At 43.5% G+C, this 22,118-nt stretch overlaps 2 protein-coding genes across 12 annotated transcripts in view; both read right to left on the bottom strand.

Annotated features, from left to right (window-relative positions):
• The window catches only part of tpm2 (tropomyosin 2 (beta)), a 34,780-nt gene extending 22,485 nt beyond the window's left edge, over positions 1–12,295 (bottom strand). Inside the window, exons 1-2 of one of the 8 annotated variants that reach the window (XM_041897406.1) lie at positions 11,986–12,295; positions 8,358–8,483 (exon numbers count right to left, since the gene is read on the bottom strand). In XM_041897406.1, coding sequence (XP_041753340.1) covers positions 8,358–8,483; positions 11,986–12,099 — 240 coding nt within the window. In that variant the 5' untranslated portion in view covers positions 12,100–12,295. Of the gene's footprint in view, positions 1–1,366; positions 1,732–8,357; positions 8,484–11,985 lie in introns of those variants that run through there. The other 7 variants (XM_041897404.2, XM_041897405.2, XM_041897403.2 and 4 more) reach the window with 7 other exon arrangements.
• Positions 12,296–15,080: 2,785 nt separating this feature from the next.
• The window catches only part of tln1 (talin 1), a 164,483-nt gene continuing 157,445 nt past the window's right edge, over positions 15,081–22,118 (bottom strand). For all 4 annotated transcript variants that reach the window (XM_041897415.2, XM_041897414.2, XM_041897413.2 and 1 more), the window contains 4 exons: positions 21,741–21,803; positions 21,283–21,465; positions 17,704–17,829; positions 15,081–16,944 (listed from right to left, as the gene is read on the bottom strand). In XM_041897415.2, coding sequence (XP_041753349.1) covers positions 16,810–16,944; positions 17,704–17,829; positions 21,283–21,465; positions 21,741–21,803 — 507 coding nt within the window. In that variant the 3' untranslated portion in view covers positions 15,081–16,809. The remainder of the gene's footprint in view (positions 16,945–17,703; positions 17,830–21,282; positions 21,466–21,740; positions 21,804–22,118) is intronic.

Below are 22,118 nucleotides of genomic sequence, written 5' to 3' on the forward strand. Positions count from 1 at the left end.
CGGAAGCCACTCCTCAGTAAAAGACACATGACAGCCCGCTTGGAGTTTGCCAAAAGCCACCTAAAGGACTCTAAGACCATGAGAAACAAGATTCTCTGGTCTGATGAAACCAAGATTGAACTCTTTGGCCTGAATGCCAAGCTTCACGTCTGCTGTGGGGATGTGTTTCAGCGGCAGGGACTGGGAGACTAGTCAGGATCGAGGGAAAGATGAACGGAGCAAAGTACAGCAAGATCCTTTGATGAAAACCTGCTCCAGAGCGCTCAGGACCTCCGACTGGGGTGACGGTTCACCTTCCAACAGGACAACGACCTTAAACACATAGCCAAGACAATGCAGGAGTGGCTTTGGGACAAATCTCTTTATGTCCTTGAGTGGCCCAGCCAGAGTCCAGACTTGAACCCGATCAAACATCTCTGGAGAGACCTGAAAACAGCTGTGCAGCGACGCTCCACATCCAACCTGACAGAGCTTGAGAGGATCTGCAGAGAAGAATGGGAGAAACTCCCCAAATACAGGTGTGCCAAGCTTGTAGCGTCATAACCAAGAACACTCGAGGCTGTAATTGCTGCCAAAGGTGCTTCAACTAAGTACTGAGTAATGGGTCTGAATACTTATGTAAATGTGATATTTCAGTTTTATTATTTTTATACATTTGCAAAAATTTCTAAAAACCTGTTTTTATTATGGGGTATTGTGTGTAGATTGAGGGGAAAATATATTTGATCCATTTTAGAATAAGGCTGTAAAGGTACAAAATGTGGAAAGAGTCAAGGGGTCTGAATACTTTCCCAATGCACTGTATCATGGCCAACACCCACCCTCCATTTTGAAGGACTGCCACTGTCCACATTCAAACTGAATAGAGGATGAATAATAGAGTATGATAAATAGTAACTTAAGTTAGCAGGCTATACAGGGACAGATATCAAATTGCAGTCTCCTTTATAGGGCATCTTTCAATTCAATGCAAGGTGTTTACATCCAGTTTTAGTGAAGTATTGAGTTCATATGGGAGTATACTCTGGCATATCTAACGTTTGAAGAACATTTGCCAAGAGCTAGTCTACTTTAACTGGTATTAACCTTACGTGGCTCTCTCCAGGACTATGACCATGAGTAAGCTAAAACATGGAGTAATTTACTAGAGTATGCTGACTCCGCTGTAGCTTTCCAAATGCACACTTTACGTAAAACACTCCACATTTTCAGCCCCCTGTGTACCAGCAGAGTTAGACTTTGCGATATTACGTAATTGTATTCCGTGTGTAAACAATTATTTTGTGGGCTGCATTCATGCTCCCCTAGAAATGGTGCATCATAGGCTGCAACTCGGATTAATCGGTTTATTCCAGGCGTCTCTTACCCGCTCTCTGGCCTGTCTCTCCGCATCAACCTCTCTCTGGAGCGTTTCGGCACGGTCCTCTGCATCATCAGCTTGTTGCTGCAATGTCTGAATTTTCCTTTTCACGGCTTCAATAGATGTTATTCCAGCCATTGCAACTGTATCTATGTAACAATTATATTCAATAGGCAAAGCTGCAACTAATGCGACGTTGTCGCGTTGCCTGAGCGCTACAGAGGCACCTTGATTGTTGAGTCACGCGGTTTGTAGTAGCGACCGCCCAGTGATAGTCTACAATGTAGTTATTTTGTGCGGCTTATATTCATATGCAAGCCTAAACGATCTTGTTCATTCAGCGACCTGCTTGCACTCTCCTGCCTGCTTCTGCTAATGCCTTATCACAATTCTGTACCTAGGGTACAAAGTTACTGAATATTTTTCTCCGCCTCCTCTCCTCTCTTATCTTTCAGATGATGTCACAGGTCGGCCGCATTTTAAAGGAATAGCAGCAGTCTAGAAATAACGTTATTCCACTTTTGAAGAGCAGCATTTTATTTTGCTGGGCATCTCTTTGTGTTCTATTAAAAGAAAGGATGTGTGTCTCAATGCTGTATGTCCATTCATAGTACCACTGAAGAACCCACTAATACAGCCTGGTCTCATAGACTAGACATAATATAGTAAACGTAAACCCGGGACACCTTAATTAGTATGATATGTTACATTTGGTATGGTTACATAAAACAGATGGTTACTTAAGGCAAAAACGAAGGTATAATGCAAACGTCTAGCAACCCGATGGTTGCGAGTTCGAATCTCACCTTGGACAACTTTAGCATTTTAGCTCATTAGCAACTTTTCACCTACTTACTACTTTTTAGCTACCCAAGAAGACTCGAGGCTGTAATCGCTGCCAAAGGTGCTTCAACAAAGTACTGAGTAAAGGGTCTGAATACTTATGTAAATGTAATATTTACTTCTTTTTTTATTGTTATAAATTAGCAAAAATGTAAAAAAAACAGTTTTTGCTTTGTCATTATGGGGTATTGCGTGTAGATTAATGAGGAAAAAAATTAATTTAATCAATTTTTGAATAAGACTGTAACCTAACAAAATGTGGAAAAAGTCAAGGGGTCTGAATACTTTCCGAAGGCACTGTATTTACATTGTTATGTTATGTCCATTGGGTCATCAACGTTTAAATGTAATGTTATTTAGACTGAAGGATAGGCTACCCTACTTTGATAAGGTGCACATACGAACATGGCCAGATTCATTCAAGAATCATAATATACCCCAGTGGTGGATGTATAGCCAGCCACACTCCATTACACTTTATTTTGTTTGTTGTGGCCAAATTATTTCCCCTGTTTCCTCTATTAAAACCCTTTCCTGCAGTCACGTGACCACATCGCCCTCTAGTGGCCTCATGGGTGGAATGTTATTCATATTTTTCATAATTTCATAATTAATAAACTTTTCTTTTTTTTGAACGCAGAAAATCCAGTGTTTCTATGTGAAACTGTTTAGTTATATTTTGTGATGTATATAATGTGTAATATTGGAATGCAAACTCAAAATTGAATATATTTCAACTCTATATCTGACATAGTACAGGTGTCTTCTTTTTTTAAGCCCATAACCATGTGTTTGAGGTGTATACTTGTGTTTCAAAGTAAACATCAGAGGAAGCTCACTAAGCCCACTACTGGACAATAGGGGTAAAAAGATAACCTCTCAAACAGATACTTTGTGACAGATCTTTGTGACAGATCTGTGTGCAGAGCTGAGCATAGCCTGCATGCGTGAGTGTATATGTCGCACAGGAGAAAACAGGTGTAGCAAGTAAACTTGCTGAAGAGAGACGTTGATGAATGAGCTTCTACTTTGTTATTGTAATTTAGGTGGCATGGCATACACATATACATTTCTAATCAGCTGTGTCTATGCACATTCAAAAATATAAAGCTAAATAATATTATTCTAAATAAATATAGAGGTTTTCTGTTTGTCAATCCTACGTCAATATTATTGGTGCTAACATTTCTGAGCTTCTGTAAAGCTATTAACTGTATGAATATAAAAAATCACTCCTGTTTTTGTGGTTAAGGGGGCTTTAGATTAACTTGTGACTGGGGGTTTGAGAGTCAATCAGTTAATAGTCTTAAAAAGTGTTTAACTGTAGCCTACTAACCATTATTTAAACATATTTATCTAGAATAACAGTATATGAATGATCAGGATTTATTTGTTTCAACGTTTGAGATCTAAACTGTGTACTTTAGTAGCTAGCTACTGTTTTGTCGTCAAGTATTTTCAGATTATGTACCTGTTTTTCCTCCATGAAAGGGCTTCAATAGGACAAGCTACTTAATGGTGATCTTGTAATTATTTACTTGTGTGTGGTAGACTATTGCATAATTATCCTATTTCAAAGCTATGGAATGTGCTGTTGATGGTAACCTCAGAAAAATACCTATGGCTTTTAGTTGTATGCATTTATCATCAGTTGAATATGTAACTTATCATTATAATTTATTTGAGTGTATCCAATGTGTGTTTATGTAATACAATTTAGTTGACAAGAGGTCTGACTCCTTAAACCTGTCGAGAGAGAGCGAGAGAGAGAGAGAGAGAGAGAGAGAGAGAGAGAGAGAGAGAGAGCGAGAGAGAGCGAGAGAGAGAGAGAGAGAGAGAGAGAGAGAGAGAGAGAGAGAGAGAGAGAGAGAGAGAGAGAGAGAGAGAGAGAGAGAGAGAGAGAGAGAGAGAGAGAGAGAGAGAGAGAGAGAGAGAGAGAGAGAGAGAGAGAGAGAGAGAGAGAGAGAGAGAGAGAGAGAGAGAGAGAGCTTTGTCCAAACACTGTCTGAAAGATAGACTATTTGTGAAGCTGTGAACTGGAACTGGACTTCACTTCACTATAAACAAGACTGCATTCTTTCAATTATTTTCCTTCTTTGGTAACATTATAATGTTACAAGTTAAAGGTTTTTGAATGTGAGATGTCTGATGTCACGCATGCTTAAGATTTACACGAGTAACATAATTAGTAACATTGTAATTTCTGTGTGTTTAAATATGTGGCATAATCAACTATAGGCTACATAACCCATTGCTTTTTCAATGGGTTTGCCATTGAAAAAGCATCCCGTCTCAATTATTGAAAATAATTATGTATAGATAACTAGACTTTACATATTTAAAACCAGTAGTGTCTGTCAGGTTTCTATTATGAGTAAGTCTGAAAATTAACTAATCATCTCTCTCATCAGGTATTGCCACAGTCTCTAAATAGATCAGTGACAGCTATTGGTGACTGTCCTCTTTGGCACGGGTTACAACTCTGGTGACATCATCACAGTGGCATGATGATGGAGCGGGAAGAGGAAGCGGTCGGGAGGGGTGGAACGTCAGCGGAAAGAGGAGGCGGGAGGGAGGGGTGGAACTTCAGCGGGAAGAGGAGGCGGTCGGGAGGGGTGGAACGTCAGCAGAAAGAGGAGGCGGTCGGGAGGGGTGGAACGTCAGCGGGAAGAGGAGGCGGTCGGGAGGGTGGAACGTCAGCGGGAAGAGGAGGCGGTCGGGAGGGGTGGAACGTCAGCGGGAAGAGGAGGCGGTCGGGAGGGGTGGAACGTCAGCGGGAAGAGGAGGCGGTCGGGAGGGGTGGAACGTCAGCGGGAAGAGGAGGCGGTCGGGAGGGGTGGAACGTCAGCGGGAAGAGGAGGCGGTCGGGAGGGTGGAACGTCAGCGGGAAGAGGAGGCGATCGGGAGGGGTGGAACGTCAGCGGGAAGAGGAGGCGGTCGGGAGGGGTGGAACGTCAGCGGGAAGAGGAGGCGGTCGGGAGGGGTGGAACGTCAGCGGGATGAGGAGGCGGTCGGGAGGGGTGGAACGTCAGCGGGAAGAGGAGGCGGTCGGAAGGGGTGGAACGTCAGCGGGATGAGGAGGCGGTCGGGAGGGGTGGAACGTCAGCGGGATGAGGAGGCGGTCGGAAGGGGTGGAACGTCAGCGGGATGAGGAGGCGGTCGGGAGGGGTGGAACGTCAGCGGGATGAGGAGGCGGTTGGGAGGGGTGGAACGTCAGCGGGAAGAGGAGGCGGTCGGGAGGGTGTGGAACGTCAGCGGGAAGAGGAGGCGGTCGGGAGGGGTGGAACTTCAGCGGGAAGAGTAGGAAATGATAAGCTGTGTTTTTAGGAAGGATTTTGAGAACAGGTATTCTAGAATGCTGACAGTCCTTATATGGACATGGTGAAACGGGATTGGAACTCTGAAGCATAACAGTACTGTACAGAGTTGAAATTAGCCTGGTCCCAGCTATTTTAGCCTGGACCAACTCTCTCGGAGAGGGCAGCTGCTGCTCAAACTCTACACCCCAATCCAAGTACTCCGTTCTGCCACCTCTGGTCTCTTGGCCCTCCCACCCCTACGGGAGGGCACCTCCCACTCAGCTCAGTCCAAGCTCTTCTCTGTCCAGGCACCCCAATGGTGGAACCAACTTCCCCCTGAAGCTAGGACAGCAGAGTCCCTGCCCATCTTCCGAAAACATCTGAAAACCCTACTATTCAAAGAGAATCTTAAATAATCCCATAGCGCACCCCCTTCTCAACCCCCCCAATTAATAATAATAATAATAATAATTGTGAACTAACACTTGTACTTGACTCTTTTCCCCCTTACTAGCTCTGCCTTTGCTGATAGCTACTTTATTGAGGAGAAATGTACTTACTATGACTGTGATATGTGGTTGTCCCACCTAGCTATCTGAAGATGAATGCATGAACTGTATAATGTACTCCATTGTCAGATAAGCCAAACATTTGGCATGACAATTCCATAAGGTTTTGGCAAGAGAGCAGAAACCGGCACCCAGGCTAAATTGAAATGTGAAATTGAGAATATTTGGCTGTGTTTACACAGGCAGCCCAATTCAGATCTTTTGACAATTATTTGGCATATCTGATACCTATCTGATCTTTTCCCTAATGTGTAAACAGCAACAACAAAAAATACGGAATCTGATCTTTTGACTGCCAATTTATACCACCTCCATATGTGGATCTCAATCCTGATACAATTCAGTCTGGATGCTCAGATCTGATTACTTTTACTCTGAAGTGTTTTCTTTTTGCATATGCCATGCCGTTACCACAACAACTACCCCAAAATATTAAGGAACAGTGACAGGAAATGAGCATTGCATCTGTGTACTACTTCGGATGCTACATCAGTGTGAATGCGCAAATCTGATATGGGTCACATATAAAACTGAGTGTGGACATTCAGAAAAAAAGATTGGATATGAATAAGAATAAATCGTAATTGGGTTCTTAGGGTGGCTGGCTTTTCTGTGTTACAGGTTGTCTTGCTACACTCTTAGAGAACCCTTTGAAGAACCCTATTTGGTTCCAGGTAGAACACTTTTGGTTCCAGGTAGAACCCTTTTTGGTTCCATGTAGAACCCTCTTTGGAAAGGGTTCTACATGGAACCAAAAAGTGTTCTACGTGGAGCCAAAAGGATGATCCTATGGGGACAGCCAAAGAACCCTTTTGGAACCTTTTTTTCTAAGAGTGTATGTAGCCCTACTCAATGGGGAAAGACCTATGATGACATAACTTGAATGCGTATACCAGATCATATATTATCATATGATCATAAGAAAGGTTATGAGACATCATTAACAAACACATCATGGAGGCCTAAGGTACAGTATGAATGATGACAAAAAGTTATACAAGCAACTGAATGTTTACTTAAAGTTTACTACCACTGCTAATCTGGCCTAAAGGTTGCCTGCAGTGCACCGTATTAAACGGTCTGACACCATGTTGACACATTAGACCTGTATTTGACCGGAGTCGGGCAAAGTGCGGACCAGAGAACACGGCAATCAAAGAAACTCAAACCAAATCATTCACTGCATTCACTCCAAGGTGCTGACAAGCTTTATGCTGCGTTTACAACATGTGATACAGGTCGAGGTTTCGGCACTCTCTACGCCGCAGCTGTCAACAAGCAAGGTCGCCTGCTCAGTGGCGTTCCAACTGGGGATGGTGGGAATGGCCGGAGAGGAGGGGTTGGTGGGAATGGCCGGAGAGGAGGGGTTGGTGGGAATGGCCGGAGAGGAGGGGTTGGTGGGAATGGCCGGAGAGGAGGGGTTGGTGGGAATGGCCGGAGAGGAGGGGTTGGTGGGAATGGCCGGAGAGGAGGGGTTGGTGGGAATGGCCGGAGAGGAGGGGTTGGTGGGAATGGCCGGAGAGGAGGGGATGGTGGGAATGGCCGGAGAGGAGGGGATGGTGGGAATGGCCGGAGAGGAGGGGATGGTGGGAATGGCCGGAGAGGAGGGGATCTGGGGTGCGTCCCAATAATATCTCCTTCGGTGGAGGCCTGGGTTGGTAGGAGTTTCCACCATATTTCTCATATTATTCATTTCCTTTCAAAATCAGTGAGGGGAAGTGAACAAGTGCTCACTTTGGGAGGAAGGTGAGATATTTGGGACAAAACTTGGGAGGTTTGACAGAAGCCTACTGCCCACACGGTGCAGTGCAGGTTTGTTCCACCAGGGGGAGACAATGGGACCTAATCCTGACAGCCTGCTAATTTATGACCTGACATTTAGCTGTGTATACTTTTACATAGTATAACATTACAAGTGTGCTGTAATGACAGCCAGCAATGGTGAAATTGTGAAAATATATGGCTAGAGGATCTAAAAATCCAAAATCCAAATGAAGTGTTTGATTTCTAGGTTAATTTATTGCAATAACTTAGGGGGGGCATATGCTGACATATTATTATCTAAATGACCTGTTAAGATAAACAAAGAGGAGGGAATAATGTAGTCTCTGGAGTCAGTTGCTCGTCTGAGCACTGCAGTGATACATTACCTTAAAAGCACTACCATGTCCACCATACCTGTAACTGGGGTATGTGTGTGTATGTGCCTCAATGGTGCGTGTGTGTGTGCGTGCTTTGACGTCAACGTGGTCCTAGTGACCCCTAGTGTTGCCCTGTGCCACTCACGTCTGTGGCCTTCTTCTCCGCCTGCTCCAGCTTCTCCTGGGCGTCCTTCAGCGACTCGGAGTATTTATCCAACTCATCCTCCACTCCCTTGAGCTTCTTCTGCAGGGCCAGCAACTCCTCTTCCAGCTAGGAGACACACACACACACACACACACACACACACACACACACACACACATACACGCACACACAATAATGTCAGAGAACCAATCAATTTTGTCTATATATTTGTTAGAGAGTCAAATACAATAAGATAAATAACCGATTCAATAAGATAAATTACCGTTTCAATAAGATAAATAACTGATTCAATAAGATAAATAACCGATTCAATAAGATAAATAACCGTTTCAATAAGATAAATAACCGATTCAATAAGATAAATAACCGATTCAATAAGATAAATAACCGATTCATATCAAACCAACTCTAAAGAGCATTCACAAAGTCCTACTGCATAAAGAGTGATATAACAGCTCCTTATATATGATGCGTTATATGGCACGGTCCTTGATGCCACCTTTAGCATATCATTTACTTATGAAGCATCTATATAGGGTTTATGAAGGGCTTATGTATGGTTTATAAAGGGTTTATGAAGAATTTATATAGGGTTTATGAAGGGTTTATGAAGGGTTTATAAAGGGTTTATGAAGGGTTTATGAAGGCGTCAGTAAGCCTTAAAAGCTAATTCCTTTTTAGTTTGAAGTGGGACCCATACTGCATATAGATTGAGTTAGCGGTACAAGAACTGTCCTTGTTGAAGGTTATAGCCTATCCTCCAGTTGATGTGTCTGTGTATAATAGAACACTGCCATAAATCTGCCTGTGGCTGACTGTCAGGGCAGGTTGAGCCAGGCATGAGGACAGACTTATAAAGGGAAAGCTGCCATAGTGTCCCTCCAGAGTCCTAGGTTATTTTCCAAGTGGCACCCTATTCCCTACATAGTGCACTACCTTTGACCAGTGCCCATCAAAAGTAGTGCACTGTGTAGGGAATAGGGTACAATTTGGGACTACCATAGTCTCAGCGTGACTGGGGCTGCAGCTGCTGATGTTCCCTCAGTCTCCCCTTTCAACGGGCATCAAATAAACCCCTGTGTATTATCCACAAGCCTGGCAGCCAGGACATAGCTCCCTGCGCGGCCTCGTAAAAGCAGACGGCTATTAATTGTAGTCTTGTGACAATAGCGACTCTCTGCTGGTACTGTTTATTTAAAAAGAGAGGAATGGTGAGGTGGTGCCCTGGTAATAGACTGAAGCTGTTGAGAGATGAATGTAGCTGTAGGACGGTTGCTTGTTTTGGGGGTCCCCTGTTCAACTCATCATATCAAAGTTCTTGCTATCTTTCCCAGTGTAAAAAAAAGTAATCTGCCTGACGAGTGTTAAAAATGGCTAGGCTACAACCCAAGAAGCTTAATGTGATTAGGATCGTCGTTAGAAAAGATCCCCTCTAACCTATAAGAAGCCCATTGTGAATGTGAATGACAGTGACAGTGTGTGAACAGTTTACACTATGTCCTCATGATGAATGTCATTCTTTTATTACATCTGACAGATTACACGGGTCTTTTGGGCTCCAGCTATGCGAGGGGGCTGATCCCAGGCCTGCTGCTCTTCCATGTTGTTTCGGATTCAGCCTTGATCCCTTTCTTCTTTGTTGAACAACAATTTAAATAGACATGCCACCGTCAAGGCTGCTCCAAAGACAAATGTCGGTGCTGGAATCAGAATAGCCCAAGGTGTGCTCTTCTGCGAACAAATATATGTGAGGGAAGACTACTATTATTCACAGAGAGGCTCCATATGGCTCTTGCTGACCACGTCAATTAAGTATGATAGATGAGTAGAATGGAACATTTAGACGCCAACAAAAGCTGAAGCGATTAGACCATTAGCTATTGGTCGCCACAGAAACAAATGTTCTTCATGGTATCACAAACACACACCAGGGGGATAGACAAATGTTCAAGGACGGGGGGTTCTATTTCCATTCCATTCCAAGCCACTGATGGCTTTAGTTACTTGGGAACTAAACGGAAAGAGAGGACTCACATAACATAATGGGTAATGTTAGTCAAGTATAAAGTGACCAGAAGCTATTTGGTTCAGTACTGTACGTGTCCATATAAGCTCAAGCTATTTTCTATTCACGAAGAGGATCCATTCCAAATCTTGAGTCAGCTGAGGTATGAAGTAGCTTCATAACAGGAAAAAGGAGGTACAGTAGAATGAGATGGTGTATCTTCTCTTGTCCAGGTCCAGGTCTTGGCTACACATTCAGTTGTTGCCAAATCTGTCAAGTTGTGTAGGTAGGGCTGATTTCACACAATGGCGCGGCTCTGAGGGTGCATTTGCCTCCCATAATTTTCTTCCAAATGCTCAAGACAAAGCAGAAGGATGGTTTTCTTGTTCCCATGGGGGATGGTAGGGAGTAGCCAATGTCCAAAGGCAGAAAATAGAATGAAACTGAGAGAAGGCCTAAGCTGCTATGGAGCCATAATGTCAACATTTGAGAAGTGGTCATCATAGACAGACCATGGGTAACAGCTGAGAGGGAGACCATGAAAGGCTCGGGCCAAGATGTGACTGATTCTGAGATGGGGTTGGATCCAAAATGATGACTGGAGAGTGTCTTCTGTCATTCTATCCCGGTCTTGATTTTCTCAAACACCGCAAATTGTGTGCATTTCTTGAAGGCTAGCTAACACTTGTATAATACAGAATCTGACCATCTTCAACGATGTACTGAGTGCCTTCTATGGTTAAATTATAACAAATGAGAGATGACACTGGACATATACCACGGCTAAGGGCTGTTCTTATGCACGACGCAATGCGGAGTGCCTGGATACAGCCCTTAGCCGTGGTATACACCCCCTCGTGCCTTATTGCTTAAATATACCACGGCTGTCAGCCAATCAGCATTCAGGGCTTGAACCACCCAGTTTATAACTGACTGTATACCACGGGTATGAAACAGTCATTCACACTGTACTCCTTAAGTCAGCTTGTGCCCCCCTCATCAATGTGCTTTGACTCAGGGAATTTAACACTGCCCATAATAACTTCAAACTGTCTGGGCCGTTTTGGTGGGATCGGTTTATCATATCTAATCAACTTGCCTGCTGTACCCATGAAACACCACTGAAGAGACTATAAGGACTTTTATTATTTGTAGGTGCAAAAGTCTAAAGTAGCTTTACGGATGACTTCACAAGAGGATATTAAGATGCCATTACTTAGAACAAACACTTACCTATCTTCCACATAGACATTGGACATCTGTCTTACCATGTGTTTCAGGGTAGAAACTACATACTTGAAATATAGTAAATATATGATATGCTCACCCGAGTAATAAAATCACCTGACTTGGGCTTTTACAGTATGTTTATTGCATATTGTAGAATAGATTGTATATGGATGACCATATATGGATGACATACTGTCTGTCAATGACCAAACCACTTCATGGTTGACAGAGAGCGGGGAGCAGTATAATCATTACATTTAATAAGTCTGTGTAAAATTAATTTATATTGGCATTAGATACAGTTGACCATCTCCCTTCAAGCAATGAAAAGGCAGGGATTGCCCTCTTGTTCAGTTAGTTATATTCCCATACCTGTTTGCATTTGTCCTCTGCCCCCTTTTTGTCTCCTTCTGCTTGCTCTGCCCGATCAATAGCATTCTCCTTATCCAGTTTCAACATTTGCATTTTCTTCTTGATGGCTTCCATGGTTACTGTTGTTTTTTTCTCCTAATAACTGGCGAAAAGGGTTCAGAGTTGGTACTCTCGACAGACGCGCACGAGCCACACAGAGGACAGAGGACTGACGTTCACAGGAGCAGCACCTTGAGCTGAGTGATGAGACAAAGCTAGTCTAGATTGGGTAGGGAGGAAGGGAGGCTGGAATTCTGTCCAGAGCCCAATACTTGTTTGGAAAGTTCAGCTAAATCACGCCGGAGCGAGAGTGACGTCGCGCGCCTGTGATTCGTTCAAGGCATTGGGTAGGAATTAAGCGCACAGATTTTGTCCATCTTTGGGAGGCTCCGATTTCATATAATGTTCGAATGTCTGTGGTATGATATTGGACCTAAATATATCTGTAGACACAGGGACATAGGTGCCCACACCATGTAATGAAAAGGTTGGCCATCTTTAATAGGTCTACTTGGGTGTATTTCATTTCCCCTGTATTTGCCGTTCACTCCTCGAGCGCACAGGGGGACGCATTAAGGCATGGTTTTAACCAGCTCATGTAAAAGTTATAGCCTACGTGCTCTCTTCTTCTTCATGGATTCATTTATTTCCACATTGAAGAACAGTTGCATACATGACGACACTACAGCCAATGTCGTCTTAGTTAGGTCGCCTGAACTAGGCTTGTTCATTGATAAAAGTCCGGCACGGCATGGGGTAGTTTTTAATGTTATTTCAAATAGAGGGAAAAATAACAGTAACAAGTTGTAACAGTCAAAGGTTATGTTACCAAGACTGAGGGTAGTTGGTGTCGGTTAGCAGCAGCCACCTGGGGACGAAGTTGGTCTTAGGTGAAGAATGACCGGTCACAAAAGACAAGGTACAGTATGGAGCCAAGGGGAAATGTATTTGTGACTGACTGGGCTACTGTCGACTTGATGCGACTAGAAGTCAATGGTCGTTCACAATGGCGAGTCTTTTTTATTCATGTTAACCTGTCCGTATATACAGTGAGGGAAAAAAGTATTTGATCCCCTGCTGATTTTGTACATTTGCTCACTGACAAAGAAATGATCAGTCTTTAGTTTTAATGGTAGGTTTATTTGAACAGTGAGAGACAGAATAACAACAAATAAATCCAGAAAAACGCATGTCAAAAATGTTATAAATTGATTTGCATTTTAATGAGGGAAATAAGTATTTGACCCCATCTCAATCAGAAAGATTTCTGGCTCCCAGGTGTCTTTTATACATTTACATTTACATTTTAGTCATTTAGCAGACACTCTTATCCAGAGCGACTTACAGTTAGTGAGTGCATACAATTTTTAAAATCTTTTTTATTTTTGATACTGGCCCCCCGTGGGAATCGAACCCACAACCCAGGCGTTGCAAACGCCATGCTCTACCAACTGAGCTACATCCCTGCCGGCCATTCCCTCCCCTACCCTGGACGACGCTGGGCCAATTGTGCGCCGCCCCATGGGTCTCCCGGTCGCGGCCGGCTACGACAGAGCCTGGATTCGAACCAGGGCTGTATCCAGGCACTCCGCATTGCGTCGTGCATAAGAACAGCCCTTAGCCGTGGCCTTAGACCACTGCGCCACTCGGGAGATTATATACTCTTAAAGGGAGCGCTCCTAATCTCAGCTTGTTACCTGTATAAAAGACACCTGTCCACAGAAGCAATCAATCACTCAGATTCCAAACTCTCCACCATGGCCAAGACCAAAGAGCTCTCCAAGGATGTCAGGGACAAGATTGTAGACCTACACAAGGCTGGAATGGGCTACAAGACCATCGCCAAGCAGCTTGGTGAGAAGGCGACAACAGTTGGTGCGATTATTCGCAAATGGAAGAAACACAAAATAACTGTCAATCTCCCTCGGCCTGGGGCTCCATGCATGATCTCACCTCATGGAGTTGCAATGATCATGAGAACGGTGAGGAATCAGCCCAGAACTACACAGGAGGATCTTGTCAATGATCTCAAGGCAGCTGGGACCATAGTCACCAAGAAAACAATTGGTAACACACTACGCCGAGAAGGACTGAAATCCTGCTGCGCCCGCAAGGTCCCCCTGCTCAAGAAAGCACATATACATGCCCGTCTGAAGTTTGCCAATGAACATCTGAATGATTCAGAGGAGAACTGGGTGAAAGTGTTGTGGTCAGATGAGACCAAAATCGAGCTCTTTGGCATCAACTCAACTCGCCGTGTTTGGAGGAGGAATGCTGCCTATGACCCCAAGAACACCATCCCCACTGTCAAACATGGAGGTGGAAACATTATGCTTTGGGGTGTTTTTCTGCTAAGGGGACAGGACAACTTCACCGCATTAAAGGGACGATGGACGGGGCCATGTACCGTCAAATCTTGGGTGAGAACCTCCTTCCCTCAGCCAGGTCATTGAAAATGGGTCGTGGATGGGTATTCCAGTATGACAATGACCCAAAACACACGGCCAAGGCAATAAAGGAGTGGCTCAAGAAGAAGCACATTAAGGTCCTGGAGTGGCCTAGCCAGTCTCCAGACCTTAATCCCATAGAAAATCTGTGGAGGGAGCTGAAGGTTCGAGTTGCCAAACGTCAGCCTCGAAACCTTAATGACTTGGGAGAAGATCTGAAAGAGGAGTGGGACAAAATCCCTCCTGAGATGTGTGCAAACCTGGTGGCCAACTACAAGAAACGTCTGACCTCTGTGATTGCCAACAAGGGTTTTGCCACCAAGTACTAAGTCATGTTTTGCAGAGGGGTCAAATACTTATTTCCCTAATTAAAATGCAAATCAATTTATAACATTTTTGACATGCGTTTTTCTGGATCTTTTTGTTGTTATTCTGTCTCTCACTGTTCAAATAAACCTACCATTAAAATTATAGACTGATCATGTCTTTGTCAGTGGGCAAACGTACAAAATCAGCAGGGGATCAAATACTTTTTTCCTTCACTGTAGCATAGCAGGGCATATTATGATATGAAGCATTGATAAAGAAGTGACTAGAAGAGAAAGAAAATAACTTCTCAGGGAAAACTTTATTGACCATAAATCTCTTTTACAATGCTATTGAGGTGGTGATCCCATAGCACTGTTAATACATTTATATAGTATCAAAATCAAAAGGTCAGCAAAACAATTAGAATATGAAAAGAAAAGACACTTAAGTTAGGCAACTTAACAGTTGTTTTCCATCAACTATTTCGATTAAGAAAAATGAGAAAATATTTTTTATTTATTTTTGTAAAAGAGTGGATTTATATGTTTTGTTAAGTTAAACAAATGGATAAGTGCACTTGAAGATGGGAAAACGTTAACAGTTAAATACAATTAGTTGTAAAATACATATAGCAGGCACTTTTTGACTCATTGATATGTTGAAAGAAAGAAGGTTAGGTTACAATGAGGCCTCTGACAATGTGAAATAGGCTGACAATTCAGGGTAAATAAAGGTAAATAAGAACAACATTGGATACATTATCCTTTGTATACCATTGCCATCAAAGGATTGTACTGTGACAAGAGAAATTACCCCAAAATATATATCTAAATTTGTTTCTAAAAATCTACTGGTTACAGTTGGCTATTAGACGCATATTACACAGTCCACATCTGATAAAGAATTTAACCACTCAATAGCACACGAAGGAACAGTCATTCATGATTCAAAACAATGTCCTGAAGAAAGAAAAGTATGGCTTTATGAGCTTCAAACACAGATAATATCAGGTCCAAAATAACTACCAAAGTTCATTAGATGACACAAACAAATACTCACATATACTTTATTAACATATAAATGTAATAGAAGATACCATTTGTAACACATTTCATAGCATTATTTCTCATTTTTTTTAATGATATGTTTTCTCTCTATGAATTGTTTAATCGCAAAGTAAATAATTGCACCTCTGGTCCAAATTGCAACAGAATGCAGTTAAATGTCATTGGTTCAAATAAAAAGGGAGGAGCCTCCCTGACAACACACACATTCTCGTAAAACTGTGTCTTCTTTGGAATCTGACCAAAGCCACACCCTTGTTTATGGCAAACACCTAGCTGAGCTCTGTGTTGTATGGTGACCGATCGTCTCTTACGATTTACCGTGGCCAGTTAAAATCATTGGTCAGTCAGGTATGAACTCAAGACTTATCCGCTGTAAGCCCACCTTCTGGTGACTTCATTTAAAAAAATCCAAAAACAGAAAACGGACACCTCCAAACAGATAGTTATTGTGCTCACTAAAATAATAGCATGCTAGCGTTAAAGGCAAATATCAGTTATCGGCAGGAGGATGTGATTTTACTAAAAACGGTGAAGCCGCAGTGAACACATGCAATCTAGGACCTAAATGCTCAATTAATCACATAAACTATTAAGGACTACCTCAAGGACTTGCATACATATATATATTTTTTTGCATTATCCAAAAACAAAAACAGTGGCACTGTAATGCTCTTGAACACGACAAATAATCTAAGAAAAAAACACATTTAAAATAGACATCCTAATACAACTTTCACTTTTTACCCCTTTCGTTTCATTTTAATTATCTCACCCCAATATTGCTCCTCTTCAAGCATAATCCTGCTTTGTTTTCCTCTTTTCTCTAATGTAGCCTGGGTGTGTAGGCCCTGAACATCGGATTTGTCTTCGCTGTGTGTGTGTGTGTGTATGTATATATATATATATATATATATATATGTGTGTGTGTGTGTGTGTGTGTGTGTACATATGTGTATGTTTCATCACTGCTCCTGCCCGTCCTCCCTGAGCTCGGAGGGCAGGAACTTGTACTGCTGCTGTCGGATGGTGGCCAGCTTCTTCCTGGCCTCGTCCAGCTCCCTCTCCTTCCTCAGCATCTCCTCTTGGGCAGCAATGATCTAACAGACAGAACACAACTGGTTAACACCCTGATCTAACTGACAGAACACAACTGGTTAACACCCTGATCTAACTGACAGAACACAACTGGTTAACACCCTGATCTAACAGACAGAACACAACTGGTTAACACCCTGATCTAACTGACAGAACACAACTGGTTAACACCCTGATCTAACTGACAGAACACAACTGGTTAACACCCTGATCTAACAGACAGAACACAACTGGTTAACACCCTGATCTAACTGACAGAACACAACTGGTTAACACCCTGATCTAACAGACAGAACACAACTGGTTAACACCCTGATCTAACAGACAGAACACAACTGGTTAACACCCTGATCTAACAGACAGAACACAACTGGTTAACACCCTGATCTAACAGACAGAACACAACTGGTTAACACCCTGATCTAACTGACAGAACACAACTGGTTAACACCCTGATCTAACAGACAGAACACAACTGGTTAACACCCTGATCTAACAGACAGAACACAACTGGTTAACACCCTGATCTAACAGACAGAACACAACTGGTTAACACCCTGATCTAACACAGGTACACACATCAACAGATATACAAAACATGCCTAGTATGTGATCTTTAAGAAAGGAATTCTGAATGTGAATTTGGGTGTCATAGAATGACACTGTCTTCAAGCCAAGTCCTCTATTGCACTGAAATAATCCTTACATCAATGGGAAGTTTGTGTGAAAATTCAAGTGGGCTCTCATGGCCCTCTGCTTACCTGAGCAATGCCGCCCACCATCTTGCTCTTGACCACCACGGCCTGCTCGTCTTGGGCGTCAAAGGCTGCTTTCTGTGCGGCCTTCACCAGGCTATCGGAGGCCCTCTTGACAGCGTTTCCGGCAGCCTGTGGAAGTTCAGAATGGACAGTGGGGGTCAGGTTGACACAAACTCTAAGCCAAAACCCAAAGCGTCGACACTTTAAGGTTTTTACAGACAGACGCACACATTTCTGTGATATTCAGCACAGCGTGTGCAGGCCTTTTAAAGAAGAGTGTAATCACATTTCAATACTGTAGCCCTGTAAGTAAAACAAAATTCCAGACAGGATTTTAAAAGTGAATTGGGCTCTCAAAGGGGTGTAGAACACTGGCGACTGACTGACGCATAGCTTTCGGTTAAGAACATGACTTCTCCTGCCTTACTGTTTATAAACAGTGGCCCCTGGAAAGGAAATGTCGGCCTCGGCCAGAGCTAGTGGAAAGGACAAAAACACCCTGCTCTCTCTTCGCGCTTGGGGATTGCTTTAAAAGGCAATAAGGAGCTGTTCGCCGTAGTTCACTTGAAGCAAAACATACTTCTTACCGAGACTCACTTGGCAGCCCATTTCAAACAAGGAGACGTGGTTTTTTTCTTCTCCTTTTGAGGCTTCGCTGAGAGAAAAGAGGCTCCGTGCTGGCAAGGACAGAGCTAGAGCTGTTTTCCTGTCCAATTCTCCCTCCCCTTCCCCTTCCCCTCTCTATCTCTATGGTCGGAATGTCACTGTTAGCTTAGCCCCTGACATAAAACACAACGCTAGCCAACCCCATCAGATCCCAAACAGCTGCTAGCTAGTAAAAGACGGCAGGTTTGTTTTCCTGGTACTGACCAAACTAGCGGTGGGGGAGGTTGAATTGGATAAAACCCAACTGTCAAACTTAAAAACTCCTTTCACACTATCGTGCAAATCTGAACCATATTGTGCTCGCTTGGTTATTTTTCTTTCATATAGTCATTTCCAGCACCTATGGTGGAATCGTCACCAGGCTGGTGCAGTACAGTTAGATTTGGCTTGGCTCAGTAGTGTGAAAAGGTTCATGGTTGTATTTTTTATACCCAAGGCTAACATATCTCGTACAACCAAGTGGTTTTGTGGTTATGCTTCATACATTTGACATACACAGTGGGAAAAATAGATGATTGCTATCCTTTCCTGAGGTGTATTTCCACAGCGCTGCTGTCAGTGTTCCGTCCACTCATTTGTCGAGTATGTCAGGTATGTGCAGTATATGGCTTAATTAAGCAATTTGCCCCGTGGCTATCACCACGTCACAGCCATGATAAATAATGTCATAACACATGGACTCGAGTGTATTATTGCTTTTATACAACGGGTTACCAGCATTAAAAAGCAAGATTATTTCCCAAACCATACATTTTTCAACAAAACGTGATGCTACATTCACTAACACTGGTTGGCAAGTGCAATTTTAGGCGCTCTCTGGTTGTTAGTTTTATTCGTATTGACTGCCATGTAAAGCAAAACTACTATGGCAAACAAAAATGGTTGCTATGGAGGCTCTACCCCCCTTGCTAGCTAGCCAACTACACAGCTAACACAATCACTTCAGACTGAAGGTGTTAAGACTGCAAACTTGCTGCATTTTGTTTCGTTTTACGAGTTTTTCTATTGACATTTATTTGTATATATCCATAAAAATTATGGTGATTCATGATTTCGACTGGCTAAGAAAAGCTGCCCGTCTGTTTCGTCCTGACTCCTTCATTATTACGGGACACAGTGGAGATCGAATTTCAATATTGCAAATGTCGGAGATAATGTCTAGAGGCTTTTTACAATGGAGATCAAGTTTATAAATTCCATGGCTGGGCAGACGAGACAGCGGATCTGTAGTAGTAGCAGTGCGTTGCTCTGTAACAACGTAAACTATGGCACTTTTTATGAATGTGGCCATATGTATGTTGTGTAGTATATCATGGGCAGGATAGACTAACAATGGGAATTCCAAACCAACCATTGTATAATGACTATTTAACCCCCTCTGGTCTGACACCACCTGCTGCCTTCACTTCATGTCAGGGCCAGTCGGAATACCCATGCTCCCCGCGGCGACCACGTACCTACCACACAGGCCTTTCACACAGCACTACAATCGACTCTATTGTAGACACAATCTTAACGGGATTAATAACCAGGCAACGTTGACTAACTACATGGCCTTCCAAAAAGGGATTGGAACAAACGTGGAGTCTTCAACTTCTCCAGTGTGGCAGTAATCAAAGACCTCTAGGGTTTCGACATTTCAAAGGCAATGTATGTTGTTTCGAGAGACACTGTATACACAACTATATGGGAATGACCCTGGAGCAGCTGCAAGCCTGGAACAGGAGGAGATAAGCCTCTGCTGATTGGGATGAGAGAATATGAGCTGGCTGGCTGGTTGGTGTGCATAGAGCTGGGGGGAGATCCTGTAACTACACAGGATTTACTATTTCCAGAGAGTGGACTGACTGTGGATAACCCACGTCAGTAAGGCTGGGACAGCTTTGATAGGCTGGACTTCTGATTTACACACGCAGTTCTGAAAACAGAATACCCTCCATATATGGATTGTGTGAAATGATGAGTTTCCATGACGACACACCTCTAAAAGATAGTTTGCTGAACAGGAAGTTAAATGTCTCTTCTGCTGTGTCACCAAGAGAATACTGACAGAGACGTTTCTACTGAGGTCTGAATGAGTTGGCACCTCGCAGTACTTATCAATTGGAAAAAAAAGATTGGGGCCTTTGGAGACAACAGGCAAGGTTGGATCTCCTCACCTGTCCTTTTCTTTATGGAACAACGGACACTTCTAGAAATACTGTAGCAACGGGACGTTAATAGATAGAGACATTTATTTAGACCGTGACACGTCGCTCTCGCTCACACCCTCCCTCGGAAACCATTTCTCAGCTCCAGCCTCCTCCAAATGAGCCCCAACGGTGGTCCTCAACAAAATAAAGAATCTGTCTGTTTTCTAAGAAATAAAAACTGCAGCCACCACAGAAGGATTGGTCTAAGCGGGGCTAAACTTTAGCAGAGACAAAAGCCCCAGTTAAAATCAATGGAAAGGGCGTAGTTTAGGCAAAAAAGGTGCCGTGGGTATTGACAGGGTGCGTAGCCATTAAAGACACATTCCATACAAAACGGAAAACACTGTGACCAAATCAGGAATTGCTTCACTGTGAGGGATAAGGCAAAACAATTTTTTAAAAATGCAGCCCATCCTCTGGTTGAGCCTTTAAGAGAAGCTCTCTGCTGTGCTAAAACTCTGTGAGATAGATAAACAAACCAACAGAAACACACCCACACAGTGTCTCTGAACGTCACCGCCCTATGGGATACTCAGTCTTTATGACAGAGTCATAGCAAGTTTACCACTGTCACCATTGAAAAACCTTTTGACTGACTGTTTATCATCAACTGACCCCCCCCCCTCAGAGTCACAAAGCTTTGTATGTATAGACTGAGCAGCTGACGGGGGGAGAGACGACAACACACAATAGGAGAAGTACTATAAGTACATAGCAATCTGACCTGTAGCCTCTTCATGGTCTGGGAGTCCTGGTCAGCCTTGACCTTGCAGGCCACCAGGAGCTGGGCAGTGGAGGCAGACACCTGCTTGGCCGAGCTGACCAGCTTCTCCTCGCTGGCGTGGCCCTGCACAGCCGAGTTGGCCGCCTCACACAGGTTGCTGGTCGCCGCAGCAACCATTCGGGCCTAGTGGAACAGAGAGTTGGAGAAGAGGGTTGGCATTAAAAGGGAGAGTGAATGTATTCTGTTTGCCATCAATCTGGGAGATAAATGAAAATGTATTTTAATTGACGTTAGGTAACAAGTATGCCTCTATTATTAATTCACATGTGTAGGCAAGAAAGGATGCCACCATAAATATGAATAAGTTATATTCCTTAGTAATGGTGCTACTTTAGGTAGATTTTGATCATCTGTTCAAATACCAAATCTACTGGTTAAGGAACGACAGTGACACTTACAGCTGAAATGAGACCTTGAGACCACTGTCCATCATCCACTGCATTGGCTGGGCAGGCACCGACCTGAGAGAGCACAGCAAAAAACAGAGAGGTAGAGTCAGTCTGGGCACACAGGTCTGGGGAGAGAGTCAGTCTGGGCACACAGGTCTGGGGAGAGAGGCAGTCTGGGCACACAGGCCTGGGGAGAGAGACAGTCTGGGCACACAGGCCTGGGGAGAGAGGCAGTCTGGGCACACAGGCCTGGGGAGAGAGACAGTCTGGGCACACAGGTCTGGGGAGAGAGACAGTCTGGGCACACAGGTCTGGGGAGAGAGACAGTCTGGGCACACAGGTCTGGGGAGAGAGACAGTCTGGGCACACAGGCCTGGGGAGAGAGAC

Source organism: Coregonus clupeaformis, chromosome 15 (assembly GCF_020615455.1).
Source record: "Coregonus clupeaformis isolate EN_2021a chromosome 15, ASM2061545v1, whole genome shotgun sequence".
Taxonomy (NCBI): Eukaryota; Metazoa; Chordata; class Actinopteri; order Salmoniformes; family Salmonidae; genus Coregonus; species Coregonus clupeaformis.